This window comes from Engystomops pustulosus, chromosome 2 (assembly GCF_040894005.1).
Source record: "Engystomops pustulosus chromosome 2, aEngPut4.maternal, whole genome shotgun sequence".
In the NCBI taxonomy this organism is placed as follows: Eukaryota; Metazoa; Chordata; class Amphibia; order Anura; family Leptodactylidae; genus Engystomops; species Engystomops pustulosus.
Genome location: NC_092412.1, coordinates 72054807 through 72076760, shown reverse-complemented (window position 1 = coordinate 72076760; position 21954 = coordinate 72054807). Strand labels below are relative to the sequence as shown.

Genomic DNA, 21954 nt, shown 5'->3' with positions numbered 1-21954 from the left:
GTACCGTTCCGTACCCGGGAAAAAGATAGGACCTGTCCTATCTTTTCCCGTAATACGGGGCCGTGCGCAATGTATCGCTATGGAGAGGGGCGGAGGTGAGCTGCGCTCACCTCCTCCTCCTCTCCCCGTACACTGCCGTTGCCCGCTACGGTACGGTACGGGCGGGCAACGGCAGTGTGAATGTAGCCTTACAGTTATTAAAGGTGTCTTTAATGAAGGTTTATTGTTAATCCTAGTTCTTATGACAACCCAACAATTTTAAAATCCAATTGTAACAGAGACCAAAAAAAATTCTCTCTGGGTATACAATTATAAAATATACAGTTCCAACTTACATACAAATTCAACTTAAGAACAAACCTACAGACCCTATCTTGTACGTAACCCGGGGACTGCCTGTATTCTGTGTTATGATTGATGTCGAATTCTAATCAACTTAAAAAAATTGACAAGAAAGTAATTTTGTTTTAGTTAGATGTATGGTATAGCTTGTGGCAATGGCAGGAAAACGTGTAGTTCACTGTAGTGAGTCATGATGAACTATTTTCAGCACCACAGACAGCACCGTAAAATGTAGCACAAATATCATTATTTTAGTAAACTGCATATAACAACATCCATTATTACTTTGAAATATGATACATTCAATTAAACAATGAAGGAAAAATACATGCTGTTGTGGAGGTTACAAAATCAGATTCCCTACCCCTCCACTGCAGTACTACCGGGAGAAATAATATAGACCGTAAGCTCTTGCAAGCAGAGCCTCACTCCTATTGTTCCATATGACTGTTTGTACTCTGTAATATATATATATATATATATATATATATATATATATATATATATTACAATATTTGTATATGTCCCCTATGATTTGTAAAGCGCTACTGAATATGATGGAGATATATAAAGATCATTATTATTAGGCAGGGCAGAAGCTCCGACACCTTTTCCTATCTGCCCTCATCAATATTTATAGTCGCTCCAATTGTAAAACATATGATGTCAAGCAGACTCATTATCAGATCCATCATATTGCCTATCTTAAAGCAAATCTTACCCTCAAAATCAAGGAAGATAAACCAAAGCGACTTGCTCATAGATCCAGGTACTGTGACTGTGGTAATTGTCTTATAAATTCCATGGCCTCTTCCTTCTAAAATCAACATTTAAAAATTTTGCTCTCTGGGGCATTACTAAGGGCATGGAGCATGTCTCACCCTAACATGTAAGGAAGCGTAACTTCTAATGTATACTCAGGTTGGAGGTTCAGGGAGACAATGTGATATTTGGATGGGGAGTCCTTTTTAAAGGAAACCTATTATAAGGAATCTACCATCAGAAGTAGATCTGATTATATCGATTTCTCCTGTCTGCCTCTGTCTTCATTTGTAATTTGATAATCCTGGAACCAAACCTAACTTGTTAAAAACTTTATTTTAGCAATATGTAAATTAACTGTAGAGGCTAATAGGGGGCGTGTACTAGCCTGGCCGGGCACTAAGAGTAAAGGCTACTCCACGCCCCAGTAGCCTCTGGAGTTAATTTACATATTACTAAAATAAAGCTTTTTAACAAATTAGATTTGGTTCCAGGATTATTATATCACGGATTAGGACAGAGACAGGCAGAAGGAATCTACCATCAGATCTACTGATACCTCACGGTAGGTTTCCTTTAAATTACCATTCTTTTATCATAGATTATACCGTGTTTCCCCGATTATAAGACACCCCCGAAAGTAGGACGTAGCGGGGGTGTCACGGGGGTCGTCTAATGTAAGACGTACCCCGAATGTTAGACGTACCTGCAGGGAAGATTGCCGTCTGCAGTACGATGTCAGCCGGCGGGGGCAGGAGCCATACGAAGGTACCGGGAGCGGAGTGGAGATTGCCGGCTGCAGCAAGCTGTCGGCCAGCGGAGCAGCAGCCATATGAAGGTACCGGGAGGGGAGATTGCCAGCTGCAGTAACCTGTCGGCCGGCGGGAGCAGCAGCCATATGAAGGTCCCGGGAGCAGAGGGGAGATTGCCGGCTGCAGTAACCTGTCGGCCGGCTGGGGCAGGATCCCTATGCATGCTCCGTGAGCGGAAGGGGGATTGCCGGCTGCTGATGGCAATCATGATGTCGACCGGCGGGGGCGGGACTACAATACAGGTTATGGGAGCGGAGGGGTGGGAATCCGAGGTACGGTAGGAGGTACAGTATGAGGGGGCGGGTTGGAGCCGGCCAAAGGGTCGGCGGGAACTTGATGCCGGCATGTGCAGCCTCTGATTGGACCAGTGGCTCCATGAGGAGGAAGAAGCCACACCTCTACCCAGCACCGCAGAGGAATTGATCCCATCACCATTACAGTTGCAGGTACAGTAACCCTATGGGAGATGTGTAGGATACTGTATGGTGCTGTAACCCTGTGGGAAATGTGTGGGATACTGTATGGTGCTGTAACCCTATGGGAAATGTGTGGGATACTGTATGGTGCTGTAACCCTGTGGGAAATGTGTGGGATACTGTATGGTGCTGTAACCCTATGGGAAATGTGTGGGATACTGTATGGTGCTGTAACCCTGTGGGAAATGTGTGGGATACTGTATGGTGCTGTAACCCTATGGGAAATGTGTGGGATACTGTATGGTGCTGTAACCCTGTGGGAAATGTGTGGGATACTGTATGGTGCTGTAACCCTGTGGGAAATGTGTGGGATACTGTATGGTGCTGTAACCCTGTGGGAAATGTGTAGGATACTGTATGGTGCTGTAACCCTGTGGGAAATGTGTGGGATACTGTATGGTGCTGTAACCCTGTGGGAAATGTGTGGGATACTGTATGGTGCTGTAACCCTGTGGGAAATGTGTAGGATACTGTATGGTGCTGTAACCCTATGGGAAATGTGTGGGATACTGTATGGTGCTGTAACCCTGTGGGAAATGTGTAGGATACTGTATGGTGCTGTAACCCTATGGGAGATGTGTGGGATACTGTATGGTGCTGTGATACGGAACCATAAGCAGTATATTTTTGCCCCTAGACATGAGCGCTTCCGGTTCCAGTGGTAAAAGGAAGAGCTACACCGTGGAGTATAAAAAGGCGATTGTCGAAGAATCTTGGGGCAAAAATGTAGTGGAGTTCTGCAAGGAGAAAATGTTGGATCACCGACTGGTCCAAAAATGGCGTGCAGAATACACTAAACTGAGTGAAAAAGTGGACAGCGGAATGGCCAAAAAGCGCAAGATTGGATGTGGTCGGCAACCAATGTTTACAGAGCTGGAAAGCCTGGTCTCCGAGTGGGTTGCAGACAGGAGAGCAAAGACATTGGTGGTGACCAGGGCTCAGATTCGTGAATATGCCCTTGCAGTGGCACCACAGTTTGACATTTCCCCTGACCAATTCAAGGCATCACAGCACTGGGTGGATAACTTTCTTGACCGCAACGACCTGTCTTTGAGAAGATCCACAACCCTCTTTAGGCTGGAAGATGCAGAGATTGTGAAACGTGCATTAGCCTACAAGAAGTTTGTGGATGACATTGACTTCTCTAATTACAGTCTATGCAACATGATCGCCATGGATGAAACTGCCGTGTTCATGGGCCAAGCAGCTCAAACCACCATTAATCAACGAGGTGCCTCCTCAGTGTACGTTCCCTCCACCGCTTATGAAAGTGCACGTGTCACCTGCATTTTGGCGATTCGTCTGGATGGCACTAAAGTAACCCCGCTACTCATTGCAAAGAGCAAGAAGGACAAGATTGAGTGGGTTTCTGGCATTTATGTGCTGGAAACTGAAAAAGCCTGGGCCACACAAGCTGTTATAAGGAAGTGGCTTGATTTAATGATGCCGCTTGTTTTGCGAGGGAACAAAAGAGGGATGCTGATCTGGGATGCAGCCAGCACACACCGTGCTAAAGACATGAAAAACTTCCTTCGTGAGCGGAGAATCGACCAAATCATGATTCCTGCAGGGATGACGTCTTATCTCCAGACTCTGGATATCGCCATTAACAAGCCTTTCAAGGACCATCTGCGTGCGGAAATCAATGACTACATTGAAAACCGCATGGAGAGAAATGTACGTGGGAACTTTGTGAAGCCCAGACTGCCAGAGATTGTGAACTGGGTGAAGAATTCATGGGAGAAGATCACTGACACCTGCATTGCAAGTGCATTGCGAGCTGGCTACCTGGACAAGACCTGCCCATTTCAGGACAGTGCTGTTGCTACCCATGAGAGATATGGGCCAATGATTCAAAAGGAAATGGAGTCCCGGGAGTCCCAAGAAAATCCACAGGAACCTCAGAGTGTGGATGTTTATGATGATGTTCCTGAAGATGATGACATGGTTGTCATGGAATAAATCTGTTCCAGTATAACATTCTTGGCACTTGCTTTTATAAAACTGTTTTGTGGTGAATACCATACTGTTCAGGTTGTTAATAAATGTTAATTTTATGGTTAAAATAAAAATCGACAATTTTTTTTTTCCAATATAAGACATACCCCGAAAGTAAGACATAGTGGGACTTTTGAGGGTAAAAAGAATGTAAGACACTGTCTTACTTTCGGGGAAACACGGTAATAGGAACTTGTCAGAGCATTGTTACCCTATTACAACCAGTACCCATGGTGATCCATGTGTTCCTACTGGTTGCGATCAGTGCATTATTGCATACTGGTTATCTACAAACTACCTACCTACACTACCTATAACCTACACTAGCATATATACTAGACACACGCCGATGCAAGGAAAAACAGAACAAAAAATTCCATTCATTAAAAAATATAAGTTGTTTATGGTTTCACACATGTCCAGTGAGGAGATAGTTGTCGTAGAGAGGCCATTTCGCCATACCCATTGGTACAACATGACCAACCTTAAAGGAACACTTGGAGCTCTCAAAATCTGATATGTGATGCATTTTTCTCTGCTAATTATTTGAGCTCTCTACTGCACCTTGCCTAATTTATGGCACAGGTTAATATAGGTAATAACCACCTGTCAAATACGTATTATCTTGGTTGTATTATTCTTACTAAACATTGTTTCTGAGTGCAACTTATGTGCTCCATTGCCACAGCCCATGTTGGGCATCATCATGTCTGCATTTAATTATTTTTTCTTTTTGAAAAATGAATAAAATGTGTTTTTTAAAAAAAAATGAGAATACATCAATTCTGAGACCAACATTTATCCACACCCTTTATTATATGGAGTATTTTTTATGAGGGCTAAAATAGATTTTTTTGCAGCTTTTTTAGATGGGAATGGCATTGATTTCTTGACTGTGGCAAACAACTGGCCTATTGCAAGGAAGATTCCTGTGCCATAGTGGAGGAACTGAGTCCCTAGAATAGTTGTCACATTTTTCCTTCAAGTATGTGCCTTAAGAACAGTACTCATCAAGGACTGTTTGAACCTCAAAGATAAAAACCAAAAGATCTGAGACAGCATGTACAGGAATAAGGTGTCAGTGGAGGAGACTGCTACATGGAAATCCATGCAGTGGGATCCACTTACAAGGTACAACATTTCTACATAGTTTTCTGTCCCTCTGCAAATGGTTATTGTTTTTCAGAGATGTACTGGAAATGCACATTTACTTAGAATGGCTTGTGTAACCTCTTTAACTGTTCACATACATTTTAAGAAGAGTGAAGAAATCAGGCGATACCTTTTTGAGGCTAACTGAGTATATTTGATGGTGAGCTTTCGAGAATACTAGTTCTCTTCGTCAGACATGATGTTATGCATGAAACAGAAAATTCACAGCATTTTATACATGGCTGTGCATACGGACATCTGAAAAACTGCGCAACAACATGATTAAGATTCTCTATAACAACAAGAGGAAAATACAGGAGAAAAAACATGCCCTAAAGACACTCCTGGAACATGATACAGAGGAGATGAAGGACCGACTCCAATTATATTACCATAAACTTCAGGATATGATGATCAACAACAAAAAGAAAAAGCTCCAGAGACTGAGACAAAAAGTCTCCATCACCACAGGCACAAGTGCTCAGCCAGTTCACCAGAGCTGTGTTGTGAACCTTTCCTCCTATGAGCCTGACAAACATGAGATGTTGGTTCTCTCCAAAGGTCTGTCATTCTGCCCTGCAAGATCTGTGGACAAAATTAAACTCTGCAATGACATGGAGGAATTCTTCAGAAAAATAAGACTTAGAGAATATTTCCATGACAGAGACTCTCCTCACAGCACAGATTTGGAGACAGGACAGTTCAACAGCAACCCAACTAAAAGATCTACCTGGACCCCCAAATCTGGAACCAACTCAACACTGGATACATACATTGACCACTTCAGAAAAAAAGTGAAAACTGAAATCCTGGGGAAAAGAAAGAAACAAGTAAATAACCTAACCCTGCAGGAACAAAGGGCTATTCTATCATTGAAAACAAACCCAGATATCATTATAAAACCTGCAGACAAAGGGGGTGCAATAGTCATAATGAATACCTCTGACTATATCAAGGAAGCAAACAGACAGCTGTCCAATACCATTCATTATAGTAAACTTGAGAGTGATCCAACAGAGGCCTACAAGAAGCAACTTATTGATATGACCAAGAAGTTTTCAACTGAGATGCAACACAAGGTCCACCTTCTTATCCCAGAGGATCCCAGGCCAGGCTGTTTCTATATGCTCCCCAAGATACACAAAGATGGTAATCCAGGAAGGCCTATTATTTCTGGCATTGGCACCTTAACGGAAAGTATCTCAGGTTGGGTGAAAAATCTCCTTAAACCCCTGGTCAGAAGTACTCCTAGCTATATCCAGGACACTACTGACCTTTTAAACAAGCTCAAGACTGTAGGCCCACTTCCTGATGGTACAATTCTGGCCACCATGGATGTGGAATCCCTATACACTAACATCCCCCATAAAGATGGAATAGCAGCATGCCGGGCACACATGGAGAAGCACAACTTACCAACAGAACTGGTCTCAGATCTCATACAATTTGTGCTCACCCACAACTATTTTTCATTTGGAGAGGATCTGTACCTACAGTGTATGGGAACATCGATGGGTTCAAGGTGTGCACCACAGTACGCCAATCTTTTTATGGCTGAACTGGAAGGTGCTTACTTATCCACATGTACCACAAAACCCATGATCTATCTCCGTTATATTGATGATATTCTGATCATCTGGACTGCAGGTGAGGAGGCCCTAATTCAATTCCATGAGGGCTACAACAACTTTCACCCCACCATCAATCTGAAACTAAGCTATTCAGACAAGGAGATACACTTTCTCGATACCACCATACAGATTAAAGACAGCCACTTAACCACAACCATATTCCATAAACCTACAGACAGAACGGCCTACCTGAGAAATAACAGCTTCCACCCCAAACATACCAGACAATCTATCATATACAGCCAGGCCATACGCTACAACCGTATATGTTCAGACAAGAAAGACCTGGAAAAACACCTCCTGGAGCTCAGGTCTGAATTTCTCCAGTTGGGCTACAGACCAAAAGTGACTGATAACCAAATAGGTAAAGCAGCAGCCATCAACAGAGATGATTTACTCAAATATAAGGTGTTAAGGAGGTCGCACTGGTTTCGGACGCCATCTTGACTACTGTCCGCCATCTTAGATACAGCGGCCACCTTGGGGGGGGTATGCTTCCCTTTTAGAACCTATAGAGTTAAATGTTTTAAATCAGCTATTTTTCTCATGCCTTTTCACAATATCCTTGGCATTTCTTACTGTCCTTCGGGCCTCTGTATTCTTGTTATTTATTTTGGTTATGAAGAAGCTTCTAGGAGCCATTGTGTAGATAAGCATGGCTGTAAACAAGGCCTAGTCATTTTTCCCAGAATGTGCTGGTACAAAAACATAATGGCCAATAGAATCTAAGTGTCTTATCTCCATTCATACAACACCCCAAATGCTGATCTCTATGTGTTAAAATATAGCTGTATCTTTTGAAATAAACAGTTTGATTTGAGTGCATTGGAAGACCGACTGTGTTTTTCATTTACTCTGTCAGCTCGATGCCGGCAGCTATCTCATCCTCCCTCAAAGGGTTAATTAGGACTCACCTTACAAAAGTCAAGAGGGCTGTTGGGGCCCTGCATAAAAATCCCTAACATAAGGAGACCCAACAGGAGGCCAGAGTGCCCCTAGTAGTTACTTATAGCCCACAACTGGAGATCCTACGTCACATTGCCAAGGAACTCCAACCGATACTACATAAAGATACAAGACTAAAGGAAATATTTCCAGTCCCTCCTCTCCTGTCCTTCCGGCAACCACCAAACCTGAAACAACTGGTTGTCCGGAGTGCCCTGAGACCTCCATCAGAAAATGGTACCTCACCCTGCCTGCAAAGCAGGTGTAAAACATGCCAGCACATTCGCACAGGTAACCAGGTACCCGTACCTCAAACACAGCAGGTACATCAGATCAAGGGAACCTTTTCCTGCAGGTCCTCTAATGTGGTCTACCTTATCATGTGTCAGCAGTGTCCAACCACAGGCCTTTATGTTGGAGAAACAGGTCAGAGACTCCATCAACGTATGAACTCACACATATCTGATATTAAAAATGAAAGGAAAGATCTCCCAGTGGCTGCACATTTCTCCAGAGAGGACCACACTATGGAGGATTTGCAGATTACTGTTTTAATGGGACATTTTAAGACACAGAGGGAAAGGAAAGAATGGGAGTATAAATTAATGAGGAGATTCAACACCTTGCAAAGTGGTCTTAACATTCATGCCAGCTTCATGACCTCCTACCTCTGACCTGGAGGCCACAAGCAGATAAGAGCCAGGGCTCATGTGTCTCGCCTCATAGGTTTTTAATGTTTTTATTGCCATCCTGTTGTAAATAAGATGTCCCTGTTTTTATCAATCTGTTGTTTTAGAGGTTTTTTTTTTAATATCCTTTGATGATCACTGTTGAGTGTGTATAAAATGCTGTGAATTTTCTGTTTCATGCATAATAAACAATGCATAATTCTAGCAGTGGTGGTCGTATCCAAGGACAGCTATCTTTTTATGTGGGGCAACTTGCAATTGAAGAAATGCATGCATATGGCAGATAAATTAAATGTGAATATCCTGATGAGAAGACCCCTCTAAGCTTAAAACAAAAGGAAAATTAAATAAAGGCATTAAAAATAAAAGCCAATACTTTCTCATTATTTCTATTTTGTGGTAAGCACTAAGTGGGTCACCAATACCAAAAACTTCTTCAAATATAGCAAAAGTTTTAAGTAAAAAATGGAAAAAGTACTTTAAGTAAAAGTATGGAAAAAGGCAGTATGGTGCGATCTTCACAATTGCTGTTTATGGGTATCTTTTTATAGATATGTTAAAAGTTCTGGCATATTACTTACTATAAATCTGGGGCACCAATTCAGGGTTTCTGGGATGTTTTACTTTATAAGACACATCTCCTATGTTGACTGTGTCACCTGCAATGTAAAAAATATGCAAGGTAATTATTCTTTTATTCTACTCCACAATCTTTACAAACATAGAAACTTGTGCAAACAAATGTTTATATGTAAATATATATTAAATTGTACATTTTTGTCTAAGATAGGCCTGCAGACATTACACCCCAACCTCTCATTAGTCAACGAAACTGTGCTCCCATTGTTCGTATACAGACGCCTTTTCAGACACCGTTTTCACCTTTTGTTTCATTGCAGTCAATTGGTAAGATCAAAAAGTTCTTTTTTTCCTCATGATTGTATACTCTGCACCACATTTTAACAGAAAAAAACGGAAATGTAGATATTTTTGCTAATTTATTTAACAAGAAAAACTGAAATATAACATAGCCATAAGATTCTTGCTTAGACCCTTTGCTGTGACATTTATTTTTAACTCACATGCTGTCCATTTCCTTCTAATCCTCCTTGAGATGGTTCTACTCCCACATTGGAGTCCAGCGGTGTTTAATTACACTGATTGGACTTGATTAAGAAAGACACAACAGTGGATATAAGGCCTCACAGCTCACAGTGCATGTGTCGGAGCACATGAGAATCATGAGGTCTAAGGAACTGCCTAAAGAGCTCAGAAATAAAATTGTGGCAAGGCACAAATCTGGCCAGGTTACAAAAGAACTTCTGCAGCACTCAAGGTTCCCAAGAGCACAGTGGCCTTCATAATCCCTAAAGGTTTGGGATAACAACAAATCTTCCTGGAATTGTCCGTCCAGAAATGCAGTAGGTAGATGGGAGAAAGTTCCACAAAACCAACTATCACTGCAGCTCTCCACCAGTCAGAGCTTTATGCCGATTTATATTTATTGGACAAATTTATCAAGATGTCCATGATAAAAAAAAAACTACTTCCATTTACCAGGATATGAAGTAGTGGATATTTTAACACACATGGCAATACCAAAAGAAAAAAACAACTCAACGGGTGTCAGAGAAAGAAAATAAAGCTGCTAAAATGGCACAGCCAATCACCTGACCTGAATGCAATAGAAAATATTTAAAATAAACTGAAGCAGGATGTGAATTGTGTGTGGAAGAATTGAACTAAATCACACATAAGCAATGCATATGACTAGTTTCTCCTTTAACTGGGTTAAATAGATTGTTTGTTCAGTGGTCATATTACAACTATTATAACCCACTGACAAACAACTATTATAACCCACTGACGTCTTGCAAACAAGAAGAAGCAGGGTGCTTCAGAGCTTTGCAGCTGTGTGTAAGCCATCCTGTCGACCTCCTCTATCCACTGCACACAAGCAGAAACGAATCCAGTGGGCCAAACAATACATGAAGAGTGACTTCAAAATCTGTTTTGTTCACCGATGAGTGCCGTGCAACGCTCAATGGTCCAGATGGATGGAGTGGAGGATGGCTGGTTGATGGACACCCCATGCAATCACGGCTACGGCGCCAACACGGAGGAGGTGGAGCAATGTTTTGGGGAGTGAGATTGTCGGCGCCTTTAGGTTCCCTGGAGGGGTAAAGATGAACTGCTGCCGTGGTTCAAGAGGAAGAACCGTGCATTCCGCAGCAACATCATTTTCTTGCATGATAATGCACCGTCTCATGCTGCAAATAACACATATGCAGTTTGTTCAAAAACATTTCAATTATACTCAAATAGTTGCTGGAAAATTAGAGTGACCGCAATTAATATAGGTAATTTTGGAAAATATGAGAAAATATTATTTGCATAATCATTCGAAACATAGGGGCAGATTTATCAAGCTGTCTGAAAGTCAGAATATTTCTAGTTGCCCATGGCAACCAATCACAGCTCCCCTTTAAAATATTCCTGAGCACTGATAACATGAAAGCTGAGCTGTGATTGGTTGCCATGGGCAACTAGAAATATTCTGACTTTCAGACACTTGATAAATCTGCCCCATAGTGTTCGTTGTTTGCATACCAAAGTTATAAAATTTAAAAAGTGGAGGAACTGACAAAACAAGTTATGTTATACCATTTCATAGTATGTGCGCGGGCAGAGTGCCCTGCTCTGTTAAAGAGTGAAGAGAAGAAGGAATAGGAGCCACAGTGAGCATTGGAAGGTAAGTTTATCAATTTTTTAAATACAACAAGGGGCTGCATTAGTCAATTTTATTACGTGGGGGGGGGTGCTGCACGGCATTTCATTACTAGGGGGCAGCTTCAGGGCATTTCATTATGGGGGAGGATGCATGGGGCATTTCTTTACAGGGGGATGCATGGGGCATTTAATTACTAGGAAAGGCTGCTGCAAGGCATTTTATCGTAATGGGGGCAGTCATGGGTTTTTTCTTTAATGGGGGGTGCATGGGACATTTCATCACTGGGGGAGGCTGCATGGGGTATTTCATCACTGGGGGAGGCTGCTAGGCATTTCATTATTGGGGGAGGTTACATGGGGAATTTCATTGCTTGGGGAGGCTGCTTGGGGTATTTTATTGCTGGGGAGGCTACTGGGCATTACAAAACTGGGGGAGGCTGGTGGGCATTACATTACTAGGGGAGGCTGCTGGGCATTACATTACTAGGGGAGGCTGATGGGCATTACATTACTAGGGGAGGCTGATGGGCATTTTATTTCTTGGGGAGGTTGCCTGGACATTTCATTACTCAGGGAGGCTGCTGGGCATTTCATTACTGGGAGAGACCACTAGGCATTTAATTACTGGGGGAGGCTTCTGAGCATCTCATTACTCAGGGGGGCTGCTGGGCATTACATTACTCAAGGACGCTGCTAGGCATTACATTAGTCGGGGAGGCTGCTGGGCTTTTCATTATTTGGAGAGGCTGCAGGGCATTTCATTACTGGGGGAGGCCGATGGGCATTTCATTACTGGGGGAGGCCGATGGGCATTTCATTACTGGAGGAGGCTGCTGGGCATTTCATTATTCAGGAAGGCTGGACATTTCATTATTCAGGGAAGCTGTGACCTATGCATTTCCAACCCTAAGCTTATACTCTAATCAATACGTTTTTCAAGTATTTTATGGTATAATTAGGTGCCTCTGCTTATATTAAGTTCGGCTTATACTCAAGTATATACGGTAATAAACTTGGAGCAGGATTATTTCCCAATGGGAAATCAGAAAGTGTCAGCAATAAATGTTAGACTTTTTTATTTTTTAAATATAATGTAAAAGTGGGAGGGGAACTAAAATCATTGTACATATAAATTCCTTGTATTTATAACACTGATTTCATAAAAGCCAAATGCGCCCTCCAAGCAGAAAGAGCTATCAAACATAACTAAAGTTGGATATGTTCACTATACAGAAATACAGATAAGATTTAGCACATGAGCTGATTCCCAAAATAGGTCACCAGTAATCATAGGGGACAGCTCAGTAATTGACTGCTTATGACTCAATAACCTCCCTTACATATTTAATTACGTCAACTGTGAAGCGGCTTCAGACAAAGTTTTAATCTACTGTACTCACATGGTACAGGATTTTGTAATGGAATTAGAATTGAGGCTGAAAAACAGCAAATACAACATATTATTTGACATTCTGCAATCTCTAAGTCCCACAAATGAATTGGGGAAGCCAGTGAAGCAGTGATATGTGGACCCACTCTGCCACCTGAACAGAGCATTATCCAAGTGACCCTGTTGGTTTTAATCCTTTTAACACTGTACAGTTTGGATTAACTTTTGCTCCTTTTCTAGAAATAGGGATGTTCTTGGCTCCCATGACTCTGAAGGCCTAACTATGACAACTGTGTGAAGCACCTGGTAGTAATTCAAAGAATAGTCACAGACAGGCAAGGCTAGGAAAAGCAGACATCAGGCACAGTCCGAAGTGCAAGCACCTAAGGATCAAGGTCATAGGCTTTAGCTTTCTGAACTTGTGGTGGAAAACATGTAAGAAATATTTTTTTGAGAAAACTCTTAAAGATCTTTAAGACAATTAAAAACAGTCCCGAAACACCAGGTAGTCCTGCTGCTACGACTGTTCAAGCAGCACGGCAGTATAGTTTTTCAAGTTGCATCAAAGTGAAGCCACAATTCATGTTAAAGCAGGACAGATACTCTAAACATACAGGGAAAGCTACAATGGAATAAACGTATATTCATGGATTAAAATGCCCTAAAGTCTGTATCTAAATCCCATTGTAAATCTACAGTGGGTATGGAAAGTATTCAGACTGCTTTATATTTTTCACTCTTTGTTTAAATGCAGCCAATTGGTCAGATCAAAAAAACTGACCAAAAGCCCCTTTGCTCTGTATTGAGTAGAAGCACCCTTTGGGCTAGTACTGCCATGAGTCTTCTTGGGAATGATGCAACAATTTTTTCACATTTGGATTTGGGGATCCTCTGCCATTATTCCTTGCAGATACTCTCCAGTTCCCTTCAGGTTGCATGGTGAACATTGGTTCTTAGGAACCTTGAATGCTGCATTAATTCTTTTGTAACTTTGGCCAAAACTGTGCCATGCAACAATTCTGTCTCTGAGCTCTTTGGGCAGTTCCAAAGACCTCATGATTCTCATGTGTTCTCACATGCACTATGAGGTCTTATATAGACAGGAGTGTGCCTTTCCTAATCAAGTCCAATCAGTTTAATTTAACACAGCTGCACTCCAATGAAGGAGTAGAACCAAATCAAGGAAAATCAGAAGGAAATGGACAGAATGTTAAAAGTGTGTGTCACAGCAAAGGGTGTGAATACATATGACCATGTGATATTCCAGTTTTTCTTGTTGAATACATTAGCAAAATATCTACTTTTCAGTTTTTTCTGCCAAGATGGGGTGCAGAGTGTACTTTAATGAACAAAAAAAGAAGTTTCCTGATCTTACCAATTACCTGCAATGAAACAAAGAATGAAAACTTGCAAAAGTACATATCCTTTATTGTAGACTTCAAAAACACTTGATACTTTGTCTTGCCTATAACATAAAAATATCATGGAAAAATATTTCAGTCGTGGTTGCAAGGTTTAGAAATTACCTTCCCTTATATCTATTCCACATATATACAACATTATATTCCTTATTCCTCACAATGTAGTGAAAGTTATTAAAGGTTGTTTCACACCTAATGTGGTTGGTCAATGATCACAGATGATTGCAGATTCCTTTGTCATAGATTGATCACACTGCAAGGGACAGGATTCGTTGAATCATATTATATATAATGTAAGGAGTCCCTGCTTATCAGTCAACAGTGCAATTATTACTGCAGAGAAGAAGGGACTCAGGGCATCATCTACCAATGTAATGCAAAGGATGCCATCGTCAACAGTGGAGTCAGTCTGCAACACAGGATTCTGCACGGTCTATGATCAAGCGTCGACCACGCTAGGTGTAAAACAATCCTAAGTCTTTAGGATGCTTTTGTTGAATCTGTACCTGAAGATGTGGTGTGGCTCTTCAGTAGGACTGGCTGTGGGGTAATACCACGATAGTTGAGCAGTTGGTTGAAGAGACATCTGACCCTTCGTAGTGAAGAAGCTGGGAGAGTCCCAGTGGTTGGCAAGCGAAGTAAGGACTGCATGAGGCATAGATCTAAAAAAAAAAAAAAAAGAAAGATGCGTGATAGTAGCTGTGATTTATATTTTAAGACTGTAACCATTGCAGGCAGTCCCCGGGTTACGTACGTACAAAATAGGTTCTGTAGATTTGTTCTTAAGTTGAGTTTGTATGTAAGTCGGAACTGTATACTTTATTATTGTAACCCCGGTCAAAAATGTTTTGGTCTCTGTGACAGTTAGATTTTGAAAATGTTGGGTTGTCATAAGAACCAGGAATAACAATAAAGCTTAATTGCAGACACCGGTGATAACTGTTACAGCTGTTTATTGTAGCCTAAGGCCGGTGCCACATGCACCGCTTTGTCTGCGTTTGAAAACGCAAACGCAGACAAAGCCGCGCCCCGATGGCATCAGCGTTTCTATGGAAACGTCTGCGATCGGGAACAAGCCGCTGGTGTTTTGCCCTAAATTAACGCAAAACACCGGCGGCTCGTTCCCGATCGCAGACGTTTCCATAGAAATGCCGATGCGATCGGGCCGCGGCCCGTCCCGGTAGGCGAGGCTTTGTCTGCGTTTGCGTTGTCAAACGCAGACAAAGCGGTTCGTGTGGCACCAGCCTAAGGCTAAAGAACAGCAAATTACCAAAATCCAAAGGTCCGTTTGTAACTAGGGGTCATAAGTCAGGTGTTCTTAAGTACCGTATATACTCGAGTATAAGCCGAGGCCCCTAATTTTACCACAAAAAACTGTGAAAACCTTTTGACTCGAGTATAAGCCGAGGGTGGGAAATGCATTGGTCACAGCCTCTCCAGTATGTAGCCAGCCAGCCCCTGCCCCAGTGTATATAGCTTGCCAGCCCCTGCCCCAGTGTATATAGCCTGCCAGCCCCTGCCCCAGTGTATATAGCCTGCCATCCCCTGCCCCAGTGTATATAGTCCCCCCCTTCCCCGTTGTGCAGCACAACAATACCGGATGGATCGCACAGAAGATCCACGGGTGCCGCCAGAAAGGCAAGTTTTGATTTATTTATTTTTTTGACTCGAGTATAAGCCGAGTTTGGGTTTTTCAGCACATTTTTTGTGCTGAAAAACTAGGCTTATACTCGAGTATATAAGGTATAGCATGCATGTAGTTGTATAATGGTTGAACCATTGTCGACTGTCGACTCATCATATTCGGTAATTGTAAAATATGTTGTAGCAAATTTATTAATTCAATTATGTTTCAATTCTATTAAAAAGTGTCATAAAAGGGTTTTAATTTGAAAACCCATATATTTTGAATCATCTACAAAGCACAATATCCCCAGAGCTCTGCTCCCTCACTCCATGTCTCCATCCGCTGACCAGAGATGTGGCCTCCTCTGTTTTACCCAGCACTACCACTCAAAATAATAGTTGACATCCAACACAGAAAGAAGGCAGAGAAAGGAGTAAACGGGTACATTATGCCCCACTGACAGATGCCTGGGAAATCAGAAAAGAATGGAATGGCCAAACACATTTTACTGATGTGGTGCTATAGGAGCTGGTAGATTTAAAGGGGTTATCCAGACAGATCATGGGGTGCCAGGAGGCTGATCAGTGCTGGGTCCAGCTGTTGGATCTCCACTGATCTCATAAGGCGCAGTACAGCTCCTTAGGATCCGGTAGCACTGATGTAGGTGTGTGATGGTGTAATGCAGCCATATTACAATAGCATGCTACCCATCTATGACAAGTCTGGAGCACTGGAGGTCTAAGTTTATTGATCTTTTTGAGGACAAGTCTAAGACCTTGTGCTGCTCCTAGGTCACCGGCTCATGAAACCTGTGGTCACACTTTATATGCACAGCAGCTGCAGGGATCATCTCCACACGTAACTGTAGTGTGAACAGTGTCATGCCGGCTGTATGCCCGTGTTATAATCCCACCCCAGCCTCTGCTCCTCACTCTGTCACTCTCCGTGTCCTCCACGATCCAGATTCTTGTGTCACCGGCTAATGAGCTGCGGGGGAAGGAAAATCCTAGAGCACAAAGTCCGCCCGGAAACCCTTCCCCCTGTCATGTGCGGCAGCACTCACAGGCTCCGGCTCACGGCTTCACTGCGAACTTATTCTTGCGGTCATGTGACCCGGTCTCTGTGACGTCGGGTGTCACATGACTGTACAAGCGCTGCGTTCCCGCCAGTGTAGGAGATGCTGAGCTCGTCCTGATATGCGCGGTACAGACACTGGAGACAAAGCCAGAGCTCCATGTAATACTCATCTTTATGGATCATTTCCATGTTTTATTCTCAACGCACTCCACTGCAACTGGAATATTTAATTCACAGCTAGGATGTGGAATTTCAGTGCTCCCTTTATTTTTCTGAACAGTGTATATATTATATATATATATATATATATACACTCACCGGCCACTTAATTAGGTACACCTGTCCAACTGCTCGTTAACACTTAATTTCTAATCAGCCAATCACATGGCGGCAACTCAGTGCATTTAGGCATGTAGACATGGTCAAGACAATCATCTGCAGTTCAAACCGAGCATCAGTATGGGGAAGAAAGGTGATTTGAGTGCCTTTGAACGTGGCATGGTTGTTGGTGCCAGAAGGGCTGGTCTGAGTATTTCGGAAACTGCTGATCTACTGAGATTTTCACGCACAACCATCTCTAGGGTTTACAGAGAATGGTCCAAAAAAGAAAAAACATCCAGTGAGCGGCAGTTCTGTGGGCGGAAATGCCTTGTTGATGCTAGAGGTCAGAGGAGAATGGGCAGACTGGTTTGAGCTGATAGAAAGGCAACAGTGACTCAAATCGCCACCCGTTACAATCAAGGTAGGCAGAAGAGCATCTCTGAACGCACAGTACATGGAACTTTGAGGCAGATGGGCTACAGCAGCAGAAGACCACACCGGGTGCCACTCCTTTCAGCTAAGAACAGGAAACTGAGGCAACAATTTGCACAAGCTCATCGAAATTGGACAGTAGAAGATTGGAAAAACGTTGCCTGGTCTGATGAGTCCCGATTTCTGCCGCGACATTCGGATGGTAGGGTCAAAATTTGGCGTCAACAACATAAAAGCATGGATCCATCCTGCCTTGTATTAACGGTTCCGGCTGGTGGTGGTGGTGTCATGGTGTGGGGAATATTTTCTTGGCACTCTTTGGGCCCCTTAGTACCAATTGAGCATGGTTGCAACGCCACAGCCTACCTGAGTATTGTTGCTGACCATGTCCATCCCTTTATGACCACAGTGTACCCACCATCTGATGGCTACTTGTAGCAGGATAATGCGCCATGTCATAAAGCTGGAATCATCTCATACTGGTTTCTTGAACATGACAATGAGTTCACTGTACTCAAATGGCCTCCACAGTCACCAGATCTCAATCCAATAGAGCATCTTTGGGATGTGGTGGAACGGGAGATTCACATCATGGATGTGCAGCCGACAAATCTGGGGCAACTGTGTGATGCCATCATGTAAATATGGACCAAAATCTCTGAGGAATGCTTCCAGAACCTTGTTGAATCTATGCCACGAAGAATTGAGGCAGTTCTGAAGGCAAAAGGGGGTCCAAACCGTTACTAGCATGGTGTACCTAATAAAGTGGCTGGTGAGTGTATATATATATATATATATACATACACACACACACACACACCCAGGCAGTCCCCGGGTTACATACAAGATCGGGTCTGTAGGTTTGTTCTTAAGTTGAATTTGTATGTAAGTCGGAACTGTATATTTTATAAATTTGTCTCTGTGAAAATTGTATTTTAAAAATGTTGGATTGTCATGAGAACCAGGATTAACAATAAATCTTCATTACAGACACCTGTTATAGCTGTTCATTGTAGTCTGAGGCTGGCGCCACACAGGGCGCTTTGTCTGCGCTTGCAAACGCAGACAAAGTCGCGCCCACCGGGGCGGGCCTCGGCCCGATCGCATCGGCGTTTCTATGGAAACGCCTGCGATCAGGAACGAGCCGCCGGTGTTTTGCGTTAATTTAACGCGAAACACCGGCGGCTCGTTCCCGATCGCAGGCGTTTCCATAGAAATCCGATGCGATCGGGCCGAGGCCCGCCCCGGTGGGCGCGACTTTGTCTGCGTTTGCGTTTGCAAGCGCAGACAAAGCGCCCTGTGTGTCTTCACCCTAAGGCTAAAGTGCAATAAATTACCAACCTCCAGAGGTCCATTTGTAACTAGGGATCGTCTGTAATTATATATATATATACAGGCAGTCCCCGGGTTACATACAAGATAGGGTCTGAAGGTTTGTTCTTAAGTTGAATTTGTATGTAAGTTGGAACTGTATATTTTATCATTGTAATCCCAGCCAGAACTTTTTTTGTCTCTGTGACAATTGGATTTTAAAAATGCTGGGTTGCCATAAGAACCAGGATTAACAATAAAGCTTCATTACAGTCACCTGTGATAACTGTTACAGCTGTTTAGTGTAGCCTAGGACTAAAGTACAGTAAATGACCAATATCCAGTGGTCTGTTTGTAACTTGGGGTCGTATGTAAGTCGAGTTGTCTTAAGTAGGGGACCGCCTGTATATATATATATATATATATATATATATATATATATAATTTTTTTTTTTTTTTCTGTACACCGTATGGGTTAATTATATTTGTAGTTTCATAGGTTGGGCATTTTGGGAAGTGGAGATACCTAATATGTTTATTTTTATACGGTTTGGGGGTTTGTTTAATTGGATTTGACTTGGATTTTACAGCTTTTACTGTGCGCCCCATATGACATGTCTACTTTATTCTTTGGGTCGGTGCCATCATGGGGATAACAAATTTGTATAGGTTTTATAATGTTTTCATAGATTTACAAAAATTAAAACCACCTGTACAATTTTTTTTTTTTTATTTTGCCATCTTTCTGGCACCAATAGCTTTTTCATACTTTGGTTTACAGAGCTGTGAGTGGTGTCCTTTTTTTGTGGCTTTTGATGACATTTTCATTTTGTAGTTTCAAATTGTAGTTTGTATGCTGTTGTCCTTAATGTATATGGTTGTGTCCAGGAAATGTACCTTAGATTTTGTAGCTCCTTGTAGCTTGCCGCTCCTCTCTCTGTTCACAATGTCCTGGCAGGATGTGAGCATGGCTACAGACACACAGCAGAGAAACAGAAATCTTAGCTCCACAATCTCACACAAAAATCCAAGATGGCAGCCACCTGACCCTAAGTCAGAAGTTACTGAGTCGTGTCTAGGGGCAACTGAAATTGTGTACAATAGGACTGATAGAGATCGGTTGGACTTACATCTGTGAGTACATATAAGAAACGTGTCTTTGTGGGTAATAATTAAAGAATGTCTACCATGAGATTACCTGATGGTAAATGATTAGTACATACCCCCGTCCCATCCCCATGTGTCCCAAACTTTCCTGTGTGTCCAAGCTTCATGTAAAAAATAAGTTTATATGAGATTTTAAAAGAGAGCCAATGTTACGGTGGAGCCTGACGGTACTCTGCAGAGCACCACAGGCTAATTTGCATATCTTATAAACTTATTTTCTATAGAAATGCGGCCATGCAAAGATATAAGAAATTAAGCTTGGGAAACACGGGGACTGGGAGGTATGTACTAGTCACTAGTCATCAGGTAATCTGATGGTAATGTCCGTTAAATGTGTATATTTTGTACCATGCAGTTTACGATTTTTTTGTATAGTTGTTTTGGTAGTCTCAGTGACAAATGGAGGCATCTAAGCTGTTAAAACAGTTCATTTTTCCATTGCCAAGAGCAAGCCTGGTCGTGTAAATTTAGCCTAAATCTGACACTCAGTATGATCCAAGGGATACTTAATTTATATAGTTTTATATTTTATACACATCCCTTTTTATATTTCTGTATACAGAGCTATGTGCAGGCTGTAGTTTTTATTAATAGTATATTGGTGTGCGGACTATGACTTGACTTGATTTTTTTATTATCAAAGTGATAAAAAAAAGTGTTCCAGGGCTTTAATATACACTACTCAAAAAAATAAATGGATCACTCAAATAACACATCCTAGATCTGAATGAATGTAATATTCTCATTGGATACTTTGTTCACTACAAAGTTGAATGTGCTGGCAAATCACTAAATTATCATAAATGTAAATAAAATGTATTAACCAATGGAAGGCTCCAGGCTTTGAGTAACCCACAAAATTAAAGTAAAGAAACACAATACAGGCTGATCCAACTTTGATCTAATGTCCTAAAACAAGTCAAAATGCGGCTCAGTATTGTGTGTGGCCTCGGCATGCTCCTGATAACGTTACGGATGGTCTTCAGAGGGATATCCTACCACACCTGGACTAAAGCATCCACCAACTTCTGGAAAGTCTGTGGTGCAAAGTGACGTTGGTGGATGGAGCAAGGCATGATGTCCCAAATGTGCTCAATCGGATTCGGTTCTTGTGAATGAGCAGGCCAGTCCATAGCTTCTGTTGACACACTCCAGCCATATGAGGTCTAACATTGTCCTATATGGTCCCACAAGGGGTCTTAGGATTTCATCTTGGTACCTTATGGCAGTCAGGCTACGTTGACCCATTGCAAAAACGGTCATGCTGAAGGATGTTGCAGGCAGCAGATCGCTCTCTCTACACTGCCTCCAGTCACATGTGCTCAATGTAAACCTTCTTTCATCTGTAAAGAACACAGGGTGCCAGGGGCGAATTTGCCAATCCTGGTGTTCTCTGGCAAATGCCAAGTGTCCTGCACGGTGTTGGGCTGTGAGCACAACCCCCATCTGTGGAAGTCAGGCCATCATACCATCCTCATGGAGTTTGTTACTAACTGTTTGTGCAGACACATGCATATTTAATGAGTTGTTTAAGTGTTCCCTCTATTTTTTTGAACAGTGTATTTTCTGTATTGAAATTATGGGATATTTACATTTTTAGAAACATACTTATCTGTATTAGTATTTGGCCCTCTTTCAAGCTGTGGTCACAATGGAATGCGTATCAGTGGA

At 42.3% G+C, this 21954-nt stretch overlaps 1 protein-coding gene across 1 annotated transcript in view; it reads right to left on the bottom strand.

Moving 5' to 3' along the window:
* The window catches only part of VWA8 (von Willebrand factor A domain containing 8), a 209711-nt gene extending 192632 nt beyond the window's left edge, over nucleotides 1–17079 (bottom strand). Inside the window, exons 1-3 of the mRNA XM_072135279.1 lie at nucleotides 16908–17079; nucleotides 14855–15010; nucleotides 9389–9466 (exon numbers count right to left, since the gene is read on the bottom strand). Of these exons, the coding sequence (XP_071991380.1) occupies nucleotides 9389–9466; nucleotides 14855–14999 (223 nt within the window). The 5' untranslated portion in view covers nucleotides 15000–15010; nucleotides 16908–17079. The remainder of the gene's footprint in view (nucleotides 1–9388; nucleotides 9467–14854; nucleotides 15011–16907) is intronic.
* Between the last annotated feature and the right edge of the window lie 4875 nt (nucleotides 17080–21954).